The sequence below is a fragment of the Gopherus evgoodei genome, chromosome 11 (assembly GCF_007399415.2).
Source record: "Gopherus evgoodei ecotype Sinaloan lineage chromosome 11, rGopEvg1_v1.p, whole genome shotgun sequence".
Lineage (NCBI taxonomy): Eukaryota > Metazoa > Chordata > Testudines > Testudinidae > Gopherus > Gopherus evgoodei.
Genome location: NC_044332.1, coordinates 17,644,109 through 17,665,053, shown reverse-complemented (window position 1 = coordinate 17,665,053; position 20,945 = coordinate 17,644,109). Strand labels below are relative to the sequence as shown.

Below are 20,945 nucleotides of genomic sequence, written 5' to 3'. Positions count from 1 at the left end.
TTTAATTTAGGCTTAGAAAATTGGCCTGGTCTAAAAATTGGTAGAAATACTCTGAAGGCCAAGGAGAACATAATTACAAAGTTTGAAGAAAATGTGACAAACTGGTTTTGAGTAGAGCCACATATATTCCCTTAAACATGTGTCCCTAGTGATGCACCCTTGCCCCATGAATCATTTGACTCCTACATGATTTCCCTAAGACACCCAGGAGACTCTTGATTCCGGTATGAACTCTGCCAGGGAGACACTTGCCCCTATAAGAAACTTAGGGTCCCTCACTTGCTGCCTCCATGACACTATTCCCATTTGTGCTGTTCCTTCTGTAAAACACACAACTTCCATTTCCAAATCCTACCCAACACCCCATCTACCATCTTTCTTTGGGCCACCTGAGCACCCTTCTCATAAGCTCCCTTTCTTATGACCCACAAGACTCCCTCTCCCCATTTGGTCCATCTCAATTGGCAGATCACCAAAGAACTCCACTTAGTTTCCTCACCTGTCAAATGGAGCTTCCATTTGACCAGAAATGAGTTTATTCAAACACTGTTTATTTCTTGCAGATAACAGCAAAAATGTGTATCCTGTTTCCAAACTTTGCAGCAAAAGGAATTAAGAATGCACAGTGGCATTTAATTTATTTTTAAGATTGTCTATTAAAAGATGTAGACTAACAAAAGAAAGGAGTTCCCAATACAAGTGTACAACCAGCTTCCACTGAGTGCATATGAAAAGGTTTAGTGCAGCTAGCCAACACTCTGATTTGGGCAAGGACTTAAGCATCTGCTTATCTTTCAGCATATGAGTTGTGCCATTTGAAACTAACGGAATGAATGAAATAATGAATGGAGGAAAAAATGAAAGAAAAGTTGATATTTTTTCTTCCTTTTAAGATGAAGCACTAAGAAGCAATGAAATGATCTTTTGTGATTAAAGAGAATTCTTGCCCTGACCATTACACTGTAGTCCTGCAACTGAATCAGGGATGTCAAGAACCACAGCTTGGCTGATCACACAGAGTTGACTGTCTATTAAGCCTCCCATTTTATTATTGCTTATATTTGCTAGAGCCAATCCTGAGAGCAAAATGTACTTCTGCTGTGCTGATTAGAGTGTGCTACACAGAATTTACATTCAGAAAGAAAACGCTTTCAATGGCTGCGTCAAGAAATTAAGGCCAAATCCTGAGGTACTTACCCTGGCAAAACTTTCATTGACTGTAATGGGAGCTGTGTGTTGGTCCACAAGCAGCAGAGAACGCCTCTCAGTAACATTTCGTTCAAATCTGTTCCTTTTGTAAACAGAGTGGTCCTGGCACCACTACATTTATCTTATGTAATAAATATGGATGGAATTTTTCCATTAGTATCTCCTCTCTAGTAAGTGACAGTAATAACCCTTGAAAATGATTTTGTGTATTACCTTGGGCTGAGCAAACTTTGTAGAGATTAAGGCTTTGTAGACGTTTCAAATGATTCTTTGGATATGCAAAACCAGTCTGAGTTTCCTATAAATTGCATAAAAGTTTCCATTATAACCCTTTGATTTCATAAATTTATCAAGTGCCAGATCCTGCAACCCTTACACACATGAGTATTCCTATTGATTCCATGACCTTGCCCAGACATGACTCCCTTAGGACCAAGAGTGCTGCCAGCAGTGCTAACTGGCCTCCACTAATGCTCCCCAGGTACTGAAGCCATGTTAGTGCATCTGTCTAGATGTAGCTATAAAGGTCCTTTTAGCTGTGTGCACCTAAGGAGAGAGTGAGTTTAAAACCTATGAAGTAATATGTTCCAAGTACAAGAAAAAAGCACAAGAGTGCAACTCTACAGTGTCCAGCGAAGGTGCTTTTCTTTATTGTATCTTGACATCTCTAGCACAAATTTAAAAAAATACCAAGGCAATTCTTGCTTAAGAGCCTCAATATTTTTTTTCATTCTCTGATTCTTTTCTGTTCTATGTGAAGTTCTAGTCTGAAAAGTGACTTTGCAAAGTTGATATCATGGCTTCCATGTTTGTTGTATTACTAATTTTTGTGTCAAATGTGCTCAGTACATAAGTAAAAGATTTGTTTCCTAACTACCCCCTCATTCTGGAGTCTGAGAATCAATTTGCGCTTTTTCAATCCTGCATCAGCATCTTTGATAAAGCTTCTGGCACTCAGCTTTATCTGTGCAACATTTTCTTCAATGGGTTTGCACAGGTGTAAATAACTGGAACTCGGTAAACAATCTGCTGAGGCTGTGCAAGATTGACTAAGATGCAGATCCTATTACATCTTAGTTCTGGTGGCTCTGTAAAGCTAAGAATATTTTTGTTACTAAACTGAGTAAATACATTACTTTTGTGCAAATAGAGTCCTATTTGCTGAGCAAAGAGATGCCATTTTTAACTGTCACTTTTCATAGTAAAACTACACTTTAAATATGTAACATTAATGCTACGCTGGAATCATTTTAATTTCTTATTTTAATACAATATTAATATTACTAATTCAAACATACAGGTATCAGAAAACAAATAAAAGTAAAACAGCATTTTAAAAAAGGGATGCTTAAAGTTAAGCTCTCGTTTTTGAAAATTTTGGCCTAAGATTTTTGCTTAGGCTGTTAAATATTTACTTTAATATACAGCACATGCAATGTGAATTACTTATTGATAAAATAATTTTAACATTTTCATTTATTGAATTTGTGTTTAAATTTGCAGCCCTGTAGAATCAATTACCATGAGGTGTGTGTGTGTGGTAGGTTTTTTTTTTCAAATGTGCCAGTTCCTATACATTCTTAAATAACTACTACAAAAGAAAACCTGTAAAGGTTCAAAGCCATGAATCTGTCTCTGTCAGATCACAGAAGTAATATGTTCCAAGTACAATAGCATATCCCTTGCCGTAGTTTACTTGATCAGAAATTATTTAAGGGTTTTCATTGTTTTCTGCATTGCTCAGACTGGTCTCTGATTGATTTAAGCTCTCAGATGAAGTTTCAGGATCTGTAAAAACAGAAATAAATATTTTAGGTTTACAAGACGTTCTCTTTTTTTGGAGTCTCCCTATTTGTTCTGTTTTCTGATGGTCTGTAGGACCCAGATCATGCCCTCTGTGGAAATTTCCATCTTAAAGTAGCCAGTACATGTATGTCTACCTGAGCTGTGAATTACATCTCCCAACTTCTGCACAGACATTTCCTTAGGGAGTAAGTAAAATTCATTGGCCAGGTTTTCCAAAGAGCTCATCTCCCAGATAGGCACCTAAATGATGTGGCCAGACTTTTAAAAGTGCTCAGCCACCAACAATCCCCACAGAGAAGCTTTTAACACCTGCTTTTCTTGTTTATGCTACACTTTCCATTAACTGAATGGATAAATCTTTATATTCTGTTTTAAATTAAACCAACTGGTTCAGTGATTGAATAAACTATTTAGACCTGGTATTTTGCTATCCTGTTTACTTGCAAAAGTTTTCCATTGTTTTGTTTCTGGCCCCCTGTGAAAAGTTGAGGATTTGTATCCAGGTTTGTCAAAAGGTGTTAGAGCTACAATTTGAACGTTATTAACAATTAAAAAAATCATATTTAGGCATCTTGGTCTACCATCTATAGGCACTTGGACTTTGTCTTCTTCCAGCATCTCTGACTGAAGTAACCCATCGGGTGGAGCTTCAGGTTCTGTAATAAACAAAATGAAAGGACCAAAATGTTCTACCTTTACTATAGTTATGCCTGAGTACATAAATCTTCCACAGAGAAAGGACAAAGAAAGCTCAACCTTAAATATCCCTCTTGCTTATATATATTCTTACACAGGAGTTGTCATTTACTATATCTGACCTCCTGAGGAGGTGGCAGCTTGGGGCTCTGAAATACTTCTTTTTACCTGTGAATACCATTGTTCACTACAACCTGAATGTGAATATTTTGGACAACAAAGGAAGATAAACATAAAAGGTGAAATCCTAGCCTCATTGACTTCAGTGAGACCAGGATTGCACAGAAGAAGCTTTGCCCTCTTGTCTGTGAATGTCACATTTGCATTGTTTTTGTTTTTCAGCCTGCTTCTGCATAAAGAGCACTCGCCTTCAGATGTTATCAACAAGGAAAATTTTGTAGAAACTGTAATATTCTGGAATATATAGTTTACCATCAGTAGTTGCTTGGACTTTTTCTCCTTCCTGGGTCTCTGGCTGAAGTAAGCCATTGGATAAGGTGTCCAGGTCTGTAGAAACAAAATAATAGAATGCTCTGTGTTTTAAAACACACATCTCCTCATACTTAAATATACAGGGCAACAGGAAAGGCATTTTGATATGTTTTGCTATTATCTGAATAATATGATGATATGAAGATTTGATCCTAAGACCCCCCCAAAGCCTTAGGGAAACTTGACTTGCAGGGTTCTCCACCAATTGAGTATTTAGGTTACTACTGGCTAGCTGACTGCCTGTAGCTAATTGCTCTTCTGCTGAGCTGCCAATGTGTCCTTTTTTGCCACAAAGTATGAGGCAGTTTTGCAAAAGAGCAGCACAGGGCACCAGGTGGCAGCCAGGTAGGAAGAATCCTGTTCTCACTTGAAGTCTACCTCTGAGAGCACCAGGATGTGGCCAGTGTGGATCACTGAGCTCTTCATATATCAAGAATTCATCACTGGGGCTGTGGACTATGATGAGAGACCAAAATACTCAGGGGCTCTCTGGAGGTTTGGAGCTGCAGCGATACCACTCCCATTCCTCTTCCTGTTTCCCAGTATGTGCATCTATAGAGTGGATGGGAAAGAAGAAAAGTTTTCAGGGGAAAGAGAATTGATGTGACCTGAAAAGGAATTTTAGGGGATCTGAGTGAGGGAAAGCAATTTAGGACCAGGGGAAATAGCAACACCTGTGTAAGGGAAAGGAGATAACTGTGGCATTATGAGAACAAGAGGAAAGAGATTTGGGGGGACTGAGAAATAAGATAGGAGAAAATTCAGTGGAAATGAGAAGAATCCAGGGAAAGAGGGATAGTGAGAAAGGACACAAAGGAAGAGTGAGAGAGACATGGAATGTTTAAAAACTAAAATTGAGAGAGAACTGTAGTTTAAAAAGATGAAAAAAGAGAACATGGAATGTAGCTAAGAAAATAAAACTTGGAGATGGAAGGAAGGAGAGCAAAAAATGGGAAAACAGAATAAACCCCAAAAACACACAGCTTTCAGATTAGGAAATTTTCAATTTAATGGATGGTCTTTCTTTTTTCCCTAATGTAATCATCCTGAAGTGACAGGGCAGAGAATCCAAGTAGCAAAACTGTTGGGAAATGAAACAACGAAGAGGTGGATTAGGACTTGGCCTTGCATTGTGGATGGGAAAAATAGATTGGGGAAGGCTCAAGAGTTTGTCATGGTATTGTGATGTGGTTTGCAGATCCCGTCAAACTAATCCTGCTCATCTGTCAAACTCCCAAAGTAGAGATGATGAAATTAATGGCAAGCAGGTTTAAAACAAATAAAAGGAAATTGTTCTTCACAAAGCGCACAGTCAACTTGTGGAACTCCTTGCCTGAGGAGGTTGTGAAGGTTAGGACTATAACAGGGTTTAAAAGAGAACTGGATAAATTCATGGAGGTTAAGTCCATTAATGGCTATTAGCCAGGATGGGTAAGGAATGGTGTCCCTAGCCTCTGTTTGTCAGAGGGTGGTGATGGATGGCAGGAGAGAGATAACTTGATCCTTAGCTGTTAGGTTCACAACCTCTGGGGCATCTGGCATTGGCCACTGTCGGTAGACAGGATACTGGGCTGGATGGACCTTTCGTCTGACCTAGTACGGCCATTCTTATGTTCTTAGAAGAGATATTGGATTTTCTGTAAGTATTGATAGGGTTCGGTTTATGTGGTTATGCACTTGAACTTTGCCATGGTAACCTGGGAATTTTACTTTAAGTGAAGCCAAGTGAATCAATAAATCAGTGCTGGTATAAAAGATCTCTCCTTTCTTTTAATTGGGACCTCCCGAGGAAGTGACAAGATCTAACAGTGAAATATTGGATTTAACTTCCCTGAAATAATTGGGGCTACTATCATGTTTTTTAGCCTACCCTCTGGGGGTGTTTGAACGTTTTCCTCTTCTAGAAGTGCTAGCAGATTGAAGCCATTGAATGCAGGTTCTGTAAAAAAACATCCAAATGAAAAGATTCAAATTCACATTTACAACAGCCCTTTTTGCATCTGAGGTTTTCCCTTTTTTTTTTAATGGCAGGTGGTTAACAAAGAGGCCAAAAGAGCCCATGATATACCAGAGTAGCTTCAAAAACATTAACCAAGACATACGGCAAAATTATTTTCCAATTAGTCAGTTCAATATGGAAAGAGGCTTAATGTTCAATATTAAACAATGACAAGATATAAATCCTACATCCCAACTCAAGTGATGATAGTCATAGTCTCTGAATGCTAGAAGATCAACAAACCAAAACATGACTGCCACCATCCAGTCTTGCACTCTCTAAGGGCTATGAGATTTCAACAGTCGGTAGGATCAGGACCCTTAATACCAGCACTTAAAATAACTTCAGAAATCCAGAAGGTAGAATTTTAATCCACTGGAAAAAAAATCATACAACCCAGTCATCACACCCATTACTTTAAATTCCCCTCAAAATCTTATTTTATGTCCTCTGTTATATGACACAGCTTTAAACCAATATTTACTACTAATGGTTTTACCTTTATATGGACGCATTTCTGGTATTTCCCCTAGTGCAACTTGTTTTTCCTACATGAGAAAGAGAGCTTTACTATCATATACTATTTACAAGAGTTACAATTTCTAGCATGAATTTAAAATGTTTGGATGAAGATACCCCCTACATACTATTAACATGACTAAAGAGAAAAAATGAATGATGCTGAAGTGAAGAGTTTGAGATCAGTCCTCTTGTATTCAATATTAATAACAAATTTCAACTTATTGTGAATGACACACTGAAAAAAAATTGCTGTTTAGCTTATTTTGTGTTTTATGAGAAATTCTAGGCTTCGAAAAAACTAAGTATTTGAAAAAAACCTTCAGTATTTGCACATACGGCACACCACAGTCATACCAGCAGACAGTCAGTCTGCCATGGTACTGTCATAAATATGGTACAGCCAGAACAAAATGGTCCAATCAGCCACTCAGAATGCAACTGGAAAATTAAGGCAGAATTTCTGTCCGGCACAGTATAAAACACACTAACTTTTGGGTGCAAAATCTATATTGGCTCATGTTAACTACTACTATGTGCTAATAGGCAATTAGTTGTTCAGGTGCCGAATCTGCATACATAAATGCTAGTTTACAAATGCCACTATAAAATTTTTGTATATTCAACAGTGTGTGCGCATTTTGTAGAGGTCTCATTTGGCAGATGGATCTCAGCATCCAAAACTATAATATAGCCCATGATGGGGTGTTCATCCCACACCAGCCTGGAAGGTGTTAATGAGGCTCAGAAAGGGCCATTTAACCAGCTAGGCCACAGCTGAGGGGAATTAGGTGGCCTAAGTAATCCCCTGAATGATGACAGGACCATGGTCTGGAATTGAGCAGGCTACCATTGCTAGAGATAGGTCCCTGGACTGGAACCCAAAGTAGTGGGCGGGTCTGGGTTCCCTATCAGCCACTGGGGAATTGCCTGAGACCGTTGGTATGGAAAGATTTTGATAGTCCAGAAGGTGAACCACTTAGTGACCTGACTGGAGGACTGAGTCACTGTCATAAACATATTAAGTAAGAGTTAATAGAACAGAAGTACTTCATATTTCTTTTGCCTGGAAAGGGTTAACAAGATCAGTGAGCCTGGCTGTCACCTGACCAGAGGACCAATCAGAGGACAGGATACTTTCAAATCTTGAGGGAGGGAAGTTTTGTGTGTGCTGTTAGTTTTTGGTGGTTGTTCTCTCTGGGTTCTGAGAGTGACCAGACGTGCAACCAGGTTTCTCTCCAATCTCTCCGATACAGGCTCTTATATGTCCAGAATAGTAAGTACTAGGTAGATAAAGCGAGTTAGGCTTATGTTTGTTTTCTTTATTTGCAAATGTGTATTTGGCTGGAAGGAGTTCAAATTTGTATTTTGCTGAAAGGATTTTCATTTGTACTTGTATACTTAGGCTGGGAGGGTATTCCCAGTGTCTATAGCTGAAAGACCTTGTAACATATTCCATCTTAAATTTACAAAGATAATTTTTACTGTTTTTTCTTTCTTTAATTAAAAGCTTTTCTTGTTTAAGAACCTGATTGTTTTTTTATTCTGGTGAGACCCCAGGGGACTGGGTCTGGATCCACCAGGGAATTGGTGGGGAGAAAGGAGGGAAGGGGGAGAGAAAGGTTAATTTTCTCTCTGTGTGTTAGGATTACTTTCTCTCTCAGGGAGAGTCTGGGAGGAGGAGAGAGAAGGAGGGGGAAAGGTGAATTTTCCTCTCTGTTTTAAGATTCAAGGAGTTTGAATCACAGTGATCTTCCAGGGTAACCCAGGGAGGGGAAGCCTGGGAGAGGCAACGGTGAGGGAAAGGGTTTACTTTCCTTGTGTTAAGATCCAGAGGGTCTGGGTCTCGGGGGTCCCCGGGCAAGGTTTTGGGGGGACCAGAGTGTACCAGGCACTGGAATTCCTGGTTGGTGGCAGCACTACAAGTACTAAGCTGGTAATTGAGCTTAGAGGAATTCATGCTGGTACCCCATCTTTTGGACGCTAAGGTTCAGAGTGGGGAATTATACCATGACAGTCACGAAGAGGAAGTGGCAGCTCCTGGAGCGAGAGAGTGGCTGCAGAGTGAGAGTGACAGAGTGCAATCACAAAAAGGGGCATTGGCCTGGCAGTGCTAATCCCCAGAACAACCAGGAGGAGGCGCTTCCAAGCGGTGAGTAGAGCACCCTGTGACACACTCATGGATGATTGAATGGAAATAATACTAGATGGAGAGTGACATCACCTGTATCAGATCATGGGCTAAACGCTTCAGAGCTTCTTGAGTTTCTTCACTAATTTCTGTTTCTGTAATGACCTCCCAGCTACCATCCTGGAACCTCACAGGCATGGAGAAGATAATCCCTTCAGGGATACAAAATTGACCTAAAGAAAAAATTGCCCCCAAACATGTTTCTTGCTGATCAAAACACACAGTGATGTTCTCAAATACTGTAGTAGTGAGTAGCAATCTAAAACTCTAAAATAGACAGATTATTGCCTTTCTCATCATACAATTCAAAGAACACTGAACTCCCTGATTCATCATGACTGCAAGTTTTAATTAGGAATCCACAAAATCACACTAGATATGCAAAACCACACTAGATATGCAAAATTCCTTATTTCCATCTCTTCTTTAAATGGCACATTTGAAAATATTTCTAAATGTATTTGGACTCATAATCACAGTTAAAGGACATTCTTTCAAAATGTAGCCCAAAGAATCAATAAGGAATTTAAAAATCCTTTCTACAAAGCAGTGACTACATAAAATCAATTGAATTAGTGGGTTAAAATAGAGGGACAGGAAAATGAAAACACAAAAACACCTGAGTAATTTTGTGAGATACATGTAAAAAGTACACACAGCATTTTAGGATCTTGGAAGAATAATTTCTTAGATTTGGAAGCTCTTGTGTTAAGAAAATAAATTATCCTCAGAGAATCATGATTTAATTGAAAATTGTTAAAGATCTGAATTAAAAAATTACTATTACACTTACTGAAGGAAGTTATAGAGTAAAGCAAAATCTTCACAGTATGTGTGAAATACAAATAGAAATTTACCTTCGCTGAGTATTCCCATTGAAACAATCTCCCCAGGAGGAGAGTCTTGGTACCAGTATCTCAGCACAGTAGCTATTACATGAGCAGGTGACATGCCTAAGCAGTGATGCCCCCAGGAACTCAGGGAACTCAGTACAAATGCAAATTCTGAACGCACCCAGTTGCTGTCATCAAGAAAGGAGAGATTTTTAATATAATTATGGAAGACTCAAGATCAGGTAGTCTTCTAGATTAAATAAGAACTAAAGACAGTGGGAGATGTCAGTATGGACTAATACAGTTCTCAAATAGGGGTTCTCAGACTTCATTGCACCATGACCCCCTTCTGACAACAAAAATTACTACATGACTCCAGGAGCGTGGACCGAAGCCTGAGTCCACTTGATTCCCACTGCCCTGGGTGGGGAGCCAAAGCCAAAGCCCCATTGCCTAGGCAGGGTAGGGGTCAAAGCCAAAGCCCAAGGGCTTCAGCCCCAGCCAGGGAGCCTATAACCTGACCCCCGCCACCCACGGCTGAATCCCTTGGGCTTTGGCTTTGGACCCTGGCTTCTGCCCCAAGCCCCAGCAACTGTAAGCTAGCTCTGGCAACCCCATTAAAATGACCCACTCTGGGGTCCCAACCCACAGTTTGAGAACCGCTGGACTAATTCAATCTTGAGGGCTTAAAGCTAGTCACCTACAGCTATAGATAAAAGCACAGAGGTAGAAGTGGCCTTGTTGTCAGAGGTGAAGAGTGTTGCAGGTGCAGGTCATTTATTCAAATGCCTTCTTTCAGCATTCTAAATTGTAGAGGGGACTCCAAAAGGCCCTTTTGGTGGAGGTAACTGGGGGAATGTGCTAAATCTGCAAATCCTTGATCATAACCTCTCCACTGCTCCCTTGTGGCTGCAGGGTCCCCTCAGAACACAGACTGTTCGACTAGTGCTGTCAAGTTAATAAAGCCAGGTTTTCAAAGGTATTTAGGCACTGTCATAAACAGATAGTAAAGGGTTAATAAGTCCAGTAAACCTGGCTAACACCTGACCAGAGGACCAATCAGGAGACAAGATACCTTCAAATCTCGGTGGAGGGAAGCCTTTGTTTGTGCTTTCTGGGTTTTTTCTTTGTTCTCTCTGGGTTCTGAGAGGGACCAGACATGTAAGCAGATATCTCCAAGTTTCTGAAACAACCTCTTCTGTTCAATTTAGTAAGTACCAGTTAGAAAGGCAGTTTAGTCTTTTTTGTTTGTTTTCTTTATTTGCAAATGCGTATTTGCTGGAAGGATTGTATCTCTGTTGTTGCAACTTGTATTTGTGCTGGGGAGAGGATTCTCCATGGTGTCTATAAGCTGAAAGACCCTGTAACATTTCCCATCTTGATTTTATAGAGACAACTTTTACTTTTTTCTTTCTTTTATTAAAAGCTTTTCTTTTTTTAGAACCTGATTGATTTTTTGGTTATCTTGTGTAAGACCCAAGGGGAGGGAGTCTGCACTCACCAGGGAATTGGTGGGAGGAAGGAGAGAAAGGGGGAGGAAAAGCCTGATTTTTCTCTATATTAAGATTACTGTCTCTCTCTCAGGGAGAGTCTGGGAGGGGGAGAGAAGGTGGGGGGGGAAGGTGAATTTCCTCTGTTTTAAAATTCAAGGAGTTGAATCACAGCGATCTCCTAGTGTAACCCAGGGAAGGGAGGATCTGGGAGAAAGAGAAGACGGGAATGGTTTATTTCCCTTTGTTTTGAGACCCAAGGGGCTTTGGGTCTTGGGGTCCCCAGGGAAGGGTTTGGGGGCCAGAAAGTGCCCCAAAACACTATATTTGTGGGTGGTTGCAGCTCCACCATTTCTAAGCTAGTAATTAAGCTTAGGGGGATTCATGCTGGTACCCCATCTTTTGGAAGCTAAGGTTCAGAGTGGGGGTTCATACCATGACAGGCACATAAAGATGTAGACAGGTGCCTTAGCTGGTTTGTCAATAAAGATTAGGGCCTGGATCCACAAAGGGCACCAAGCATCACAACCTCTAACTTTTAGGCACCTAGAAAATCACAGGAACAGCACTGTAATCCACAAAGCCTGGGTTAGGTGCCAAAGCTCCTTGTACAATGCATGAGCGGAGACAGGCACCTTAGCATTGTAGGCCTCATTTGGCATGAGTAACTAGACAGAGGCGAGGCCTCATTTCTTGGGAGACAGAATTATGGAAGAAAATGGATTAGCAGGCTGGAAACAGTGACTGTATTAACTAAGATAAGGGGGAACATCCAGGGAATCATTTACAATGGACAAGACAACAGTGTATAAAATAAAGCCTGGAATGTAAGGTGAGGTAAAGAGTAAGTCAAACACTAACAGCGCGTGGACCAAGCATGCTGTACAGTGGTTGGTTCCTACAAAGTAATAAAGTCAATACCAAAACATGATGCTATGTATAGCAAATTAATGTGACGTGTAAATGTGTATATAAAGGGGGGGGGTTCTGTGTAACTTTGGATGCATGATATACCCTGTACCCACCCACTACATTTGTCTGATCAACTCAGTGTAGCTTTAGTATTATGCTAGAAAGTATCATCTTTAATAATAATCTCCATGTATTTGTGAGAGGCCTCAGGTTGATATGGATTTAAAAAGGGTAACATTTAAAAGATCAAAACGAAAAACAAATGTATACTGTACCCATCATAGATCATGTCCAGCAAATGGCGTGAAAAGTTAGGTGGGCCCCAGATAGCACTGTCATATTTGTAAACTTTTGCTTTAGACAGATCAACGTAGCTATTGCCACTGATATTACCCCAAACAATCACATCTTTGACTCCTGTAACAAAGAAAAATATATAAAGATGAGTGAACAGAAAGATTTTGTGTTTTAAATGCCTACTGCCTTGGAGCAGGAGTCATTTTACCTCAAAACTGCTACAATAACAAAAAAGAACTTAATGTATGAAACCCAGACAGAAATTGAAGAAGGAACTTTAACCTATCTGATGCTGTTGTATACATTAGTGCAGGGGTTCTTAAACTGGGGGTCGGGACCCCTTAGGCGGTTGCGAGGTTATTACAGGAGGAGTCGCGAGCTGTTAACCTCCACCCCAACCCTGCTTTGCCTCCAGCATTTATAATGGTGTTAAATATATATAAAATTTTTTTTAATTTATAAAAGGGGGGGTCATACTCAGAGGCTTGCTGTGTGAAAGGCATCACCAGTACGAAAGTTTGAGAATCACTGCATTAATGTATATCGTAGTGCCTATTTAAGTTACTGGATAACAAATCAGAATAAATTGCAATCATGGTAATATTACTTTTAAAGCCTTAGGCACCAATTCTTAATGGTGAACTGTAAAAGATAATTAAATAAAAAATCAAACTGCTTTGGTGAATACCAAAATAGCAAATACCCGGTGAATTCCCCAAATAATAGGATATTTAACATATTAACTTCAAAGAAAGGTGGTGATTGCACCTGCAAAAATGAGTGTGCAGCCTTGTACTTATAAATGTCTGCACTTCTCTTATGTAGAATCCCGCATTTGCAGGTGTAATGGATGTACTTCTGTTTTTACATATACTCCAACTGCATCCTGCTTTGAAAATGCGTTAATTCTGACCACTGAAGTTCCCAGATTGTGACTGATATTGAAGAGTACAAATACAAATTACTCACCTGCTGAATTCATATTCAGTTTCCTGGCCAGCATAGCTTTAGCTGCATTTTCCAAGAACATTGCCACAGCGATAATATTCTGGCCGTCAATGGATGGGGCAAATGTCATAATCATTAATGCCCTAAGGTTCACAAAGGTTTTTCCTGACACAATAACTTTGACCTTGCTGTTGGCATTCTTCTCAATCAGGGAACCATACACCTTACATTGCTCAGTCACCTGTCTGATGCAGTCTTCAAGTGATGGGATCTCGTGTTGAAAGAGGATATCATCAAGCAAAATTACAATATCAGCCTGAACAAAGGCATCATCTAATTCAGTGTGCATTGAGACACTGCGAAGGAGGGGGAATGCTAAGTCTTCAGCCTCCATTACAATACCATGCAGAATTTCCTTGTAATGGCTACTGTCAAGCAGATGAATGCTAACCTCTGTTGCCATCCCAAACACTTCTCCATTGGCCAATAATGGAATCAGGTTATAGCAGGCAGGAGCTGATGCACTGATGAGAAAATTTAGATATGGAAAATCTTTTGTTAATCAGTAAATGCTCCCATCTGTACTATAAAATGTGTTATAAAAATGAATGACAAAGAACTTAGTCTTGTAGCTGATTAATATTCAAATGATCTACTACCTTATATCATTTCAGTCTTGCTTTCATATCATTTCGTGTATGAGCATAATGCTGCAATGTCTGGATTACCAACACTATATGGGAATATTTATTCATGTGAAAATTTCCTCTATGCTTTAAAATAAAACATTTCATCAAAATATTTCTATTGGATTCTGCTATTGTAACAATGTTCTTTTTCCAAAGGTCATTTGGGGGCTAAATTTGGTCAAACAGAGTCCCTTTAAGTTCATATCACCTTGCCAGGTTTTTTGGGGGGAAAAGGGGGCACAAGAAGGATTAGATTGGGGACGAAGTTTAGAAGCTGCAAATAAAATATAAATAGCTTCTGGAATATCTATTAAATGCCCATAAACAATAGTGACGAGTGCAGTAAAAATGACTAAATATATACAACCTATTCCAAGTAAACGAATCAGCAAGTACATGAAGAATTTAGTGCTTTATTTATAGTATTTTTTAAAACAAATTGCTACAGCTATGGACAATGTTTTACAAAAAGAGCTTTTTAATTTACATTAAAATTTAATTAAAAGGGACATCAGAAGTTGATGTAGTAATGTGTTTTAAGGTTTAGGATTTTAAAGAAAGAATTTACAAAAAAGATAAATTACTTGTAAAGTGTATGTACCTCAGTTAATATAAACAATATCAAAATGTATATGTGCAAGCCCCACATTCATTTAATCAGCTGAAGAAAGACTGTATGAGAAGAAATACATTATTCTAAAGCTGAATGAATATTACTGTGCTTTTGCTTTCTCACCTGCTGATCCAGACCTGCAAGGGGTTGATAAGACTTTTAATATATTCCTCCTCTTTCTCAATTTCTATGTGGGTCTGCAAATTCTCCTTAGCAATTCTCAGCATCTGCTCACTCAGCATGTCTGAGGTGATGCCATAGTAATGCTCATAATGAAGAAAGGACATTCAGTAATTAGAGTGTGGCCCCAACACAACTAAGTTTTACTACATAAAATAATGCTATGTAACATCTCAAAAAGGAGGAAGGAATGAGAAAAGACTGCAAAATGTTGATTAGCAGTACAGTAACTCCTCACTTAACGTTATAGTTATGTTTCTGAAAAATGCGACTTTAAGTGAAACGATGTTAAATGAATCCAATTTTCCCATAAGATTTAATGTAAATGCGGAGGGTTAGGTTCCAAGGAAATTTTTGGAGGGCAGACAAAAGGCATTATATACTTTACAGTACTGTACTGTGGTGGGGAGGTGCCCCTGGCTTACCCCACACAGGCTCAGTCCGGGGCAGACAATGAGGCAGGCAAGAACGCTAGGAAGCACCTTGCGCAGCAGTAGCTTCCCCCCAGAAGAACAGGTGCTGACTTTGCTGGGGGATGCTCCAGGCCTGCCTCTTCCCACCCCCACTCCACCTCTTCCCTGGAGCACACTGTGTCCCTGCTCCTTCCCCTTCCTCCCAGTGCTTCCCTGCTGCCAAACAGCTGATTGGCAGCACTGAGGACTTTGTGGGAGGGAGTGGGAGGAGAAGAGATGCGGTGCTTCCCCGCTCCTCCCTCTCCCACCAATGGCAGATTTAGAGTTAGTGGGACCCTGTGCTCAGCTTCATCTTTGGGCACCCCTACCATGGGGGGAGCATTCTCTCTTATCTCCCCCCCCTATTTTTCATTCTTTTTTTCTCCATTCTCCTCTTGGGGCTCAGGGACGGGAGTGCAGGGTCTGGGAGGGAGTTAGGGTGCAGGAGGGTGCTCAGGGTTGGGTGAGGGGTCTGGGAGGGAGTTAGGGTGTGGGAGGGAGCTCAGGGTGGGGATGTGGGAGAAGGCTCAGGGCTGAGGCAGGCAGGAGGTGCACAGCACTTACCTGAGGCAGCTCCTGTTTGGTGCAGGGGGTGTGCAGGTGGCTCTGTATAGTGCAGCACCGCCCCCCTGGCTGGGATTCTGGGATTCAAAGCACCGTTTCCCTCTGGCCGGCTTTGAAGGAGAAAGCGCCACTTCTCTCCGGTTGTCGGCTGTGTGACTGCCCCTGCTCCTCCTGAGTCCTCTGGCCCGTGCTCACAGGGCCACATTCCGAAAGGGGTTTTAGAGCTGCGGGCCAGGGCCCTGGGCCCCCCTTAGCCCAGGGCCCTGCAGCCCCTAAAGCCCCTGTGTTCCGGGTGGCCCTGCCTGCCGGGGGGGGAGGAGCTTCCCAACTCCCTCCTTCTCAGAAAGTCCTAAGCGCCACCAAACAGGTGTTTGGCGGCAGGGGAAGCATTCGGAGGGAGGAGGCAGAGGCAGAGAAGAGGAACTTGTGCAATGCTCCATTGCAAAGTCAGCCAAGTGACATTATAAGGAAGCACTGCACAACTTTAAACGAGCATGTTCCCTAATGGAGCAGAGACGTAACTTCGAAACAACGTTAAGCGAGAGGATATTAAGTGAGGAGTTACTGTACTGAGAGTCTTTTTACCTGGGCATGCTCCATAAAATCGTTAAATCCTCCCAGAAGCAGGCCCTTCCCTCCACGGTCCAATAATTCCCGCCAAACAATAGGTGAGCGTTTGTGTTTCCATCCATTCTTTTCACAGATATCACGAAGCCACTGCTATAGGCAATACACCCAAAACAGTTTTAATTTTTTCACATGCAAAAAGGAAATATTTAAATATTACTGCTGGTACTTTCCAATGTAAGATCGTAATTCTTATCTAAATGCACAGTTGTGGGATACTTCACAGGTCTCCCAAATGTGAATATTTGAAAAACAGAGGAACCTTACCAACCAGATGGCTGCGATGTATTGTGCAAGGAGTTAATTAGCATGAGAACAACATATCATACTTGTCTCCTTAATCATATCATTGTGAAAAGTATTGCTCAGCTGGTTTAGCAGTGAACTGTAAGAGGTGATACTATCAGTAAAACCTCTCCTACAGCTTTGTCTGCCTCATGAGATCGTTCTGGCATTTTTTTCTAGTAACTTCCCCTAATTTCTCCGCTGCAGGTAAGATATCACCATTACCCTAAATAGCTACCAGCGGTCAGATAATAAAGGAAATTACATCTAAGAGATTTAATTTTTCTGTAACACATGCAAGAAATGCCATTTCAGTAAGGAAGAACTTGAAGGAGGCAACTGTCTTTTTCCATTGTCTTTTTGGTAGCCCTTTTTATTAATAGATATTATTCAACTGCTTCAAAATAGATGATGCAAACTGGTTTACAGGTGGGCTGAAAGAGTTGTCTAGTTGTTCACTGCAGCTTCTGTAATGTACAGCATTTTATCAAATGCTATTTTGTAACTACTGTCATCCATACAACTACAGCTACTACTTACTATGCTGCACTCTACTAGGTGCGTACCAATTTAGTTTAACTGGTTATTAGAAGCATTCATGGACATCAATTTCATAAGTCTTCTAATACTTTGATGATAATGATTCTTAATTAGTCTGACTTACTCTAGATATGATCTAGTATATTATGGCCACAATAAAAGGGAAATTATCTTCAGCTGGATATTTCTGATACTATCCACTGCACATTCACACACTTAGTGACAGATTCTCATACACTAACGATATTTTACAGCATGCTGCTATTAATATAATGTATTCTTTGTAGTACTATAGCACGTAGACGTATGGACCAGGGCCCCATCGTGTGAGGCACTGTACAAACATACCCCAGAAAGCTCACAGTCTAAGTCAAGAGACAACAGATGGATACTAACAGACAGAGAGGTAAGCATAAGGAAACAAAGAGATAGTACTGTCAGAGTACGGTGATCTATGTGACTCCACCAAAGTGCTGTAAAGGGAACCTAAGAGTAAATGAGAATGGGGCTTTTAGTTTCAATACTTTCAGCCATTGTAACATAAAACTGTTCCTTCTCCACAGATTTATTGGCAAATAATGACTGAGAAGGAATATATATTTGAAATACGCACATATTAGAGGATCAGTATACAATAGGCTAAGCAGGCACTTGTACACTGAAGGAAATAGTAACTTCTTTAAGATTTTAATATCAAAATATAATCTTAGACTGATAATCATTCTGCCATCATATTTTGTATTATGATTTGTAAATGTCCCAGACTACAATAGTAATGTGACGTCTGAAACTCATGTAGTTTTCAGAGCCAGAAAGTGGTGCTAATATGCACAACAAAGGAAGCACACTACAGATCAGAGGCACATTCCATGCTCAAACTGAAGCACAAGGGCATCTGTTAATGAACTGAATTAAATACCCTTACCTCCCACTTGTCAGGATGCTGAGTAATCTTGTGTATCTTGAAATTAGGCAAATTAATCTGAAGATAGTCAGCCAGAAGTTCTGCCTTAGCAAAGTATGGACAGTCTGCCTTACCTGAAAATAAGGGAATTAGCATAACTCTAAGAATTTATTAATCTGATTGGTGAAAGACTCATAAGATACACATTTTGAAAAACAAGTCATTCTGATTCAAAAGAAGGAATAAGAGAGGGGACTTTACAGGACCAGTTTTCTGTGAGCTCAGGAACAGTAGTAGTATAGGATATTAAATACCAGGAAAGAAAATTTTAGGGAGCTAAGACATCTAAACTTCAGTTCAACAAAACTGCTTATTCACATGCTTAACTTTAAAGGGGTTAAGGAGGATATAGCAGGGGTGATAGTAGCAGTAGGAAGAAAGTCCATTAATAAATGAAGAGGGAGGCGAAATTAATGATGACTCAGAAATAGCTAAGATACTGTATTTATTTTTTTCTTTTTTCTTTAAAAAAAATCTGCCTTTAACAAGAAAATAAAAGAAGCTTTGAAAATCCAGAAGTAAGAGAGTCTCTTTAAAAAGCAAAACCTGACTAACTCACACTAATGACTGGGAGACCCTAATCAGGATAATTGAATCTTATAAATTAGGCTACAATCCTTCAAGGTGCACTGCACAGGCAGATCTCATTGCACCTGCATGGAGCCCGAGTGAAGTCAATAGGAGACTATCCACATGGGAAACTTTACAGGATAGGGACTTAAGTGACAAAACAATTTTTTAAAGTGCAAGGATGCAGAATTAAAGCGCATGCTGTTCATTTATATGTCAAGTGCCATTTTGATTATATATGACTATACTTCAGGATATACTGTGTCAGATGACTTGATCTTGCACGGCTTGGGCTGTGGAGCTATAAAACTGCAGTGTAGACATCTGGGTGTGGAGTGAAGCCTGGCTTTGGGATCCCATGAGGAGGCAGGGTCCCAGAGCCCAGGCTCCAGACCAAACCCAAACATGTACGCTGCAATTTTTCAGCCCCACAGGCTGAGTCAGCTGACATGGGTGTTTAGTTACAGCATAGACACACTCTAAATATTCTGTAGCATACTTTGTAAATGTAATGAAGATGTAGTAATATGTGACATCACTACAGCACTCTGTGCTATTACATTTTTGCTGAGATGGGAAGACAACACCATTATTTGTAAGAATTATAAGTCTGCAGAATAGCAATATTCTACTGTACTGGTAAAGAACAGGTAAGACTTAAAAAATGTGAACACATCAGTCTTTCTAGATGATATACATGCTTGAAAATCAGTTCAGGAAAGCAGCCTAATTCAGGATTGCATTTAACTGGCTGCTTAAATTTATATCCCATTGAAGTAAATTACCTTCATGAATGAGGGAAAAAAAATGGGAGGTAATGTATTGGATTTTAGTAAACCATTTGATAAAGTTTCTCGTGAAATCTTACTCTTCAACTATATTCAAATTGGTTTAGCTAGGAACTGTGCCATTGGTTCTGAACACTGGCTTGCCAGTCATAAAGCAAGTGTAATGATAAAGATGTAATATTTACTGTTGTTGTTATCTTAACATCTTCATTAATGAGCCACAACAGAAAAATTTTTTTTTCCAAATGAGACCAAGTTGAGAGTTGTATGATTTATACTCGTCACATTATTGCTACCACTGGACACAGAGTAATTTAAAAAAACAGCCAAAACGTAACAAAATGAAATTTCATTTGAAAAAAGAAATAATATATCTGGAATAAAATAATCAAAAATACTAGGATACCATGGAAGAAAGAAACCAAACCCAATAATATGGAATGAAGACAAAGTCTGATAGTAGACAGCAAATCAGATGTATTTGCAGCATGATGTGACAGCAAATGCAAAATGCATGTGCAAATGAACAGGGCAGTTCGATAGGCCCTCTATGCTGCAATCATGGACCACTCTTGGACACTAAGGCCTGCAATAATGAGTGTGCTGAAGGGTAACATTTAGTCTGAGTGTAAGGGAAATCTTCCTGGCACTGAGATGTATACGGCTCCCAGGGAGAGCAGGTGAGGCCTCAGCCCTACAACCAGACTGGGCAAAACACTACAGAATGTGAAACAAACCTATGCGCCCCAAAGGGTATGAATTGAGTGAGTATGGAGCTACCCCCAAATTCCCTAACTGCCCCCACAGCCCTCCCTGGCCCCTCTAACTAGCCCCATAACCCTTCCTTACCCCTCTAACTGCCCTATACTGCTCTAACTACCCCCATAGCCCTCTAATTTCCCCCATGCTCCTCCAACTGCCTATACCCTTCTCTGCCCCCACATAACCCCCCCTGGCCCCTCTAACTGCCCCCATAACCCCTCCCCCTCCCTCTAACTGCCCCCATAACCCCTCCCCCTCCTCTAACTGCCCCTCATACCGTGCCCATGTCTCTCTCCCCACTAACTATCTCAGAACTAGCTCAGCACCCTCCGCTCCGCCGCCGGGGAGTCCCTGGGGGAGCGGGCGGGTCTCTCACCAGCCAGCACGAACTTTGCCATGGGGTGGCTGGCGGCGGGGCACGAGCCCCTTGGGCAGCGGCTCTTGGCTGTTGCTTAGCAACGTGGAGACGCTGCCTCTAGTCAACCTCGTCGCGCGAGAAGTTGTCCCCTGGTCCGCCCC

General features: G+C 40.6%; 1 protein-coding gene across 3 annotated transcripts; it reads right to left on the bottom strand.

Annotated features, from left to right (window-relative positions):
- Nucleotides 1-1,832: 1,832 nt before the first annotated feature.
- MDH1B (malate dehydrogenase 1B) lies at nt 1,833-20,909 on the bottom strand. 3 transcript variants are annotated; one of them, XM_030580849.1, is made up of 13 exons: nt 20,803-20,909; nt 18,268-18,380; nt 16,476-16,610; nt 14,818-14,960; nt 13,414-13,916; nt 12,423-12,564; nt 9,770-9,933; nt 8,946-9,085; nt 6,702-6,750; nt 6,074-6,142; nt 4,144-4,218; nt 3,597-3,671; nt 1,833-2,997 (listed from the first exon to the last, which is right to left on the bottom strand). In XM_030580849.1, the coding sequence occupies exons 1-13, from the start codon at nt 20,822-20,824 to the stop codon at nt 2,921-2,923; spliced, it is 1,707 nt and encodes a 568-aa protein (XP_030436709.1). In that variant the 5' UTR covers nt 20,825-20,909; the 3' UTR covers nt 1,833-2,920. The 3 variants fall into 3 exon arrangements, with proteins under 3 accessions (XP_030436709.1, XP_030436710.1, XP_030436711.1); XM_030580850.1 differs by having other exon boundaries at nt 9,770-9,930; XM_030580851.1 differs by lacking the exon at nt 16,476-16,610.
- Nucleotides 20,910-20,945: the final 36 nt, after the last annotated feature.

Bases quoted from the DNA above. Each gene is read 5' to 3' on its own strand.
- MDH1B (XM_030580849.1), bottom strand. From the start codon at position 20,824: ATGGCAAAGTTCGTGCTGGCTG. The intron at 18,381-20,802 runs GTGAGAGACCCG...CCTTATTTTCAG, and splicing joins GGCAAAGTTCGTGCTGGCTG to GTAAGGCAGACTGTCCATAC. The intron at 14,961-16,475 runs GTAAAAAGACTC...CTTCATTATGAG, and splicing joins ATTTTATGGAGCATGCCCAG to CATTACTATGGCATCACCTC.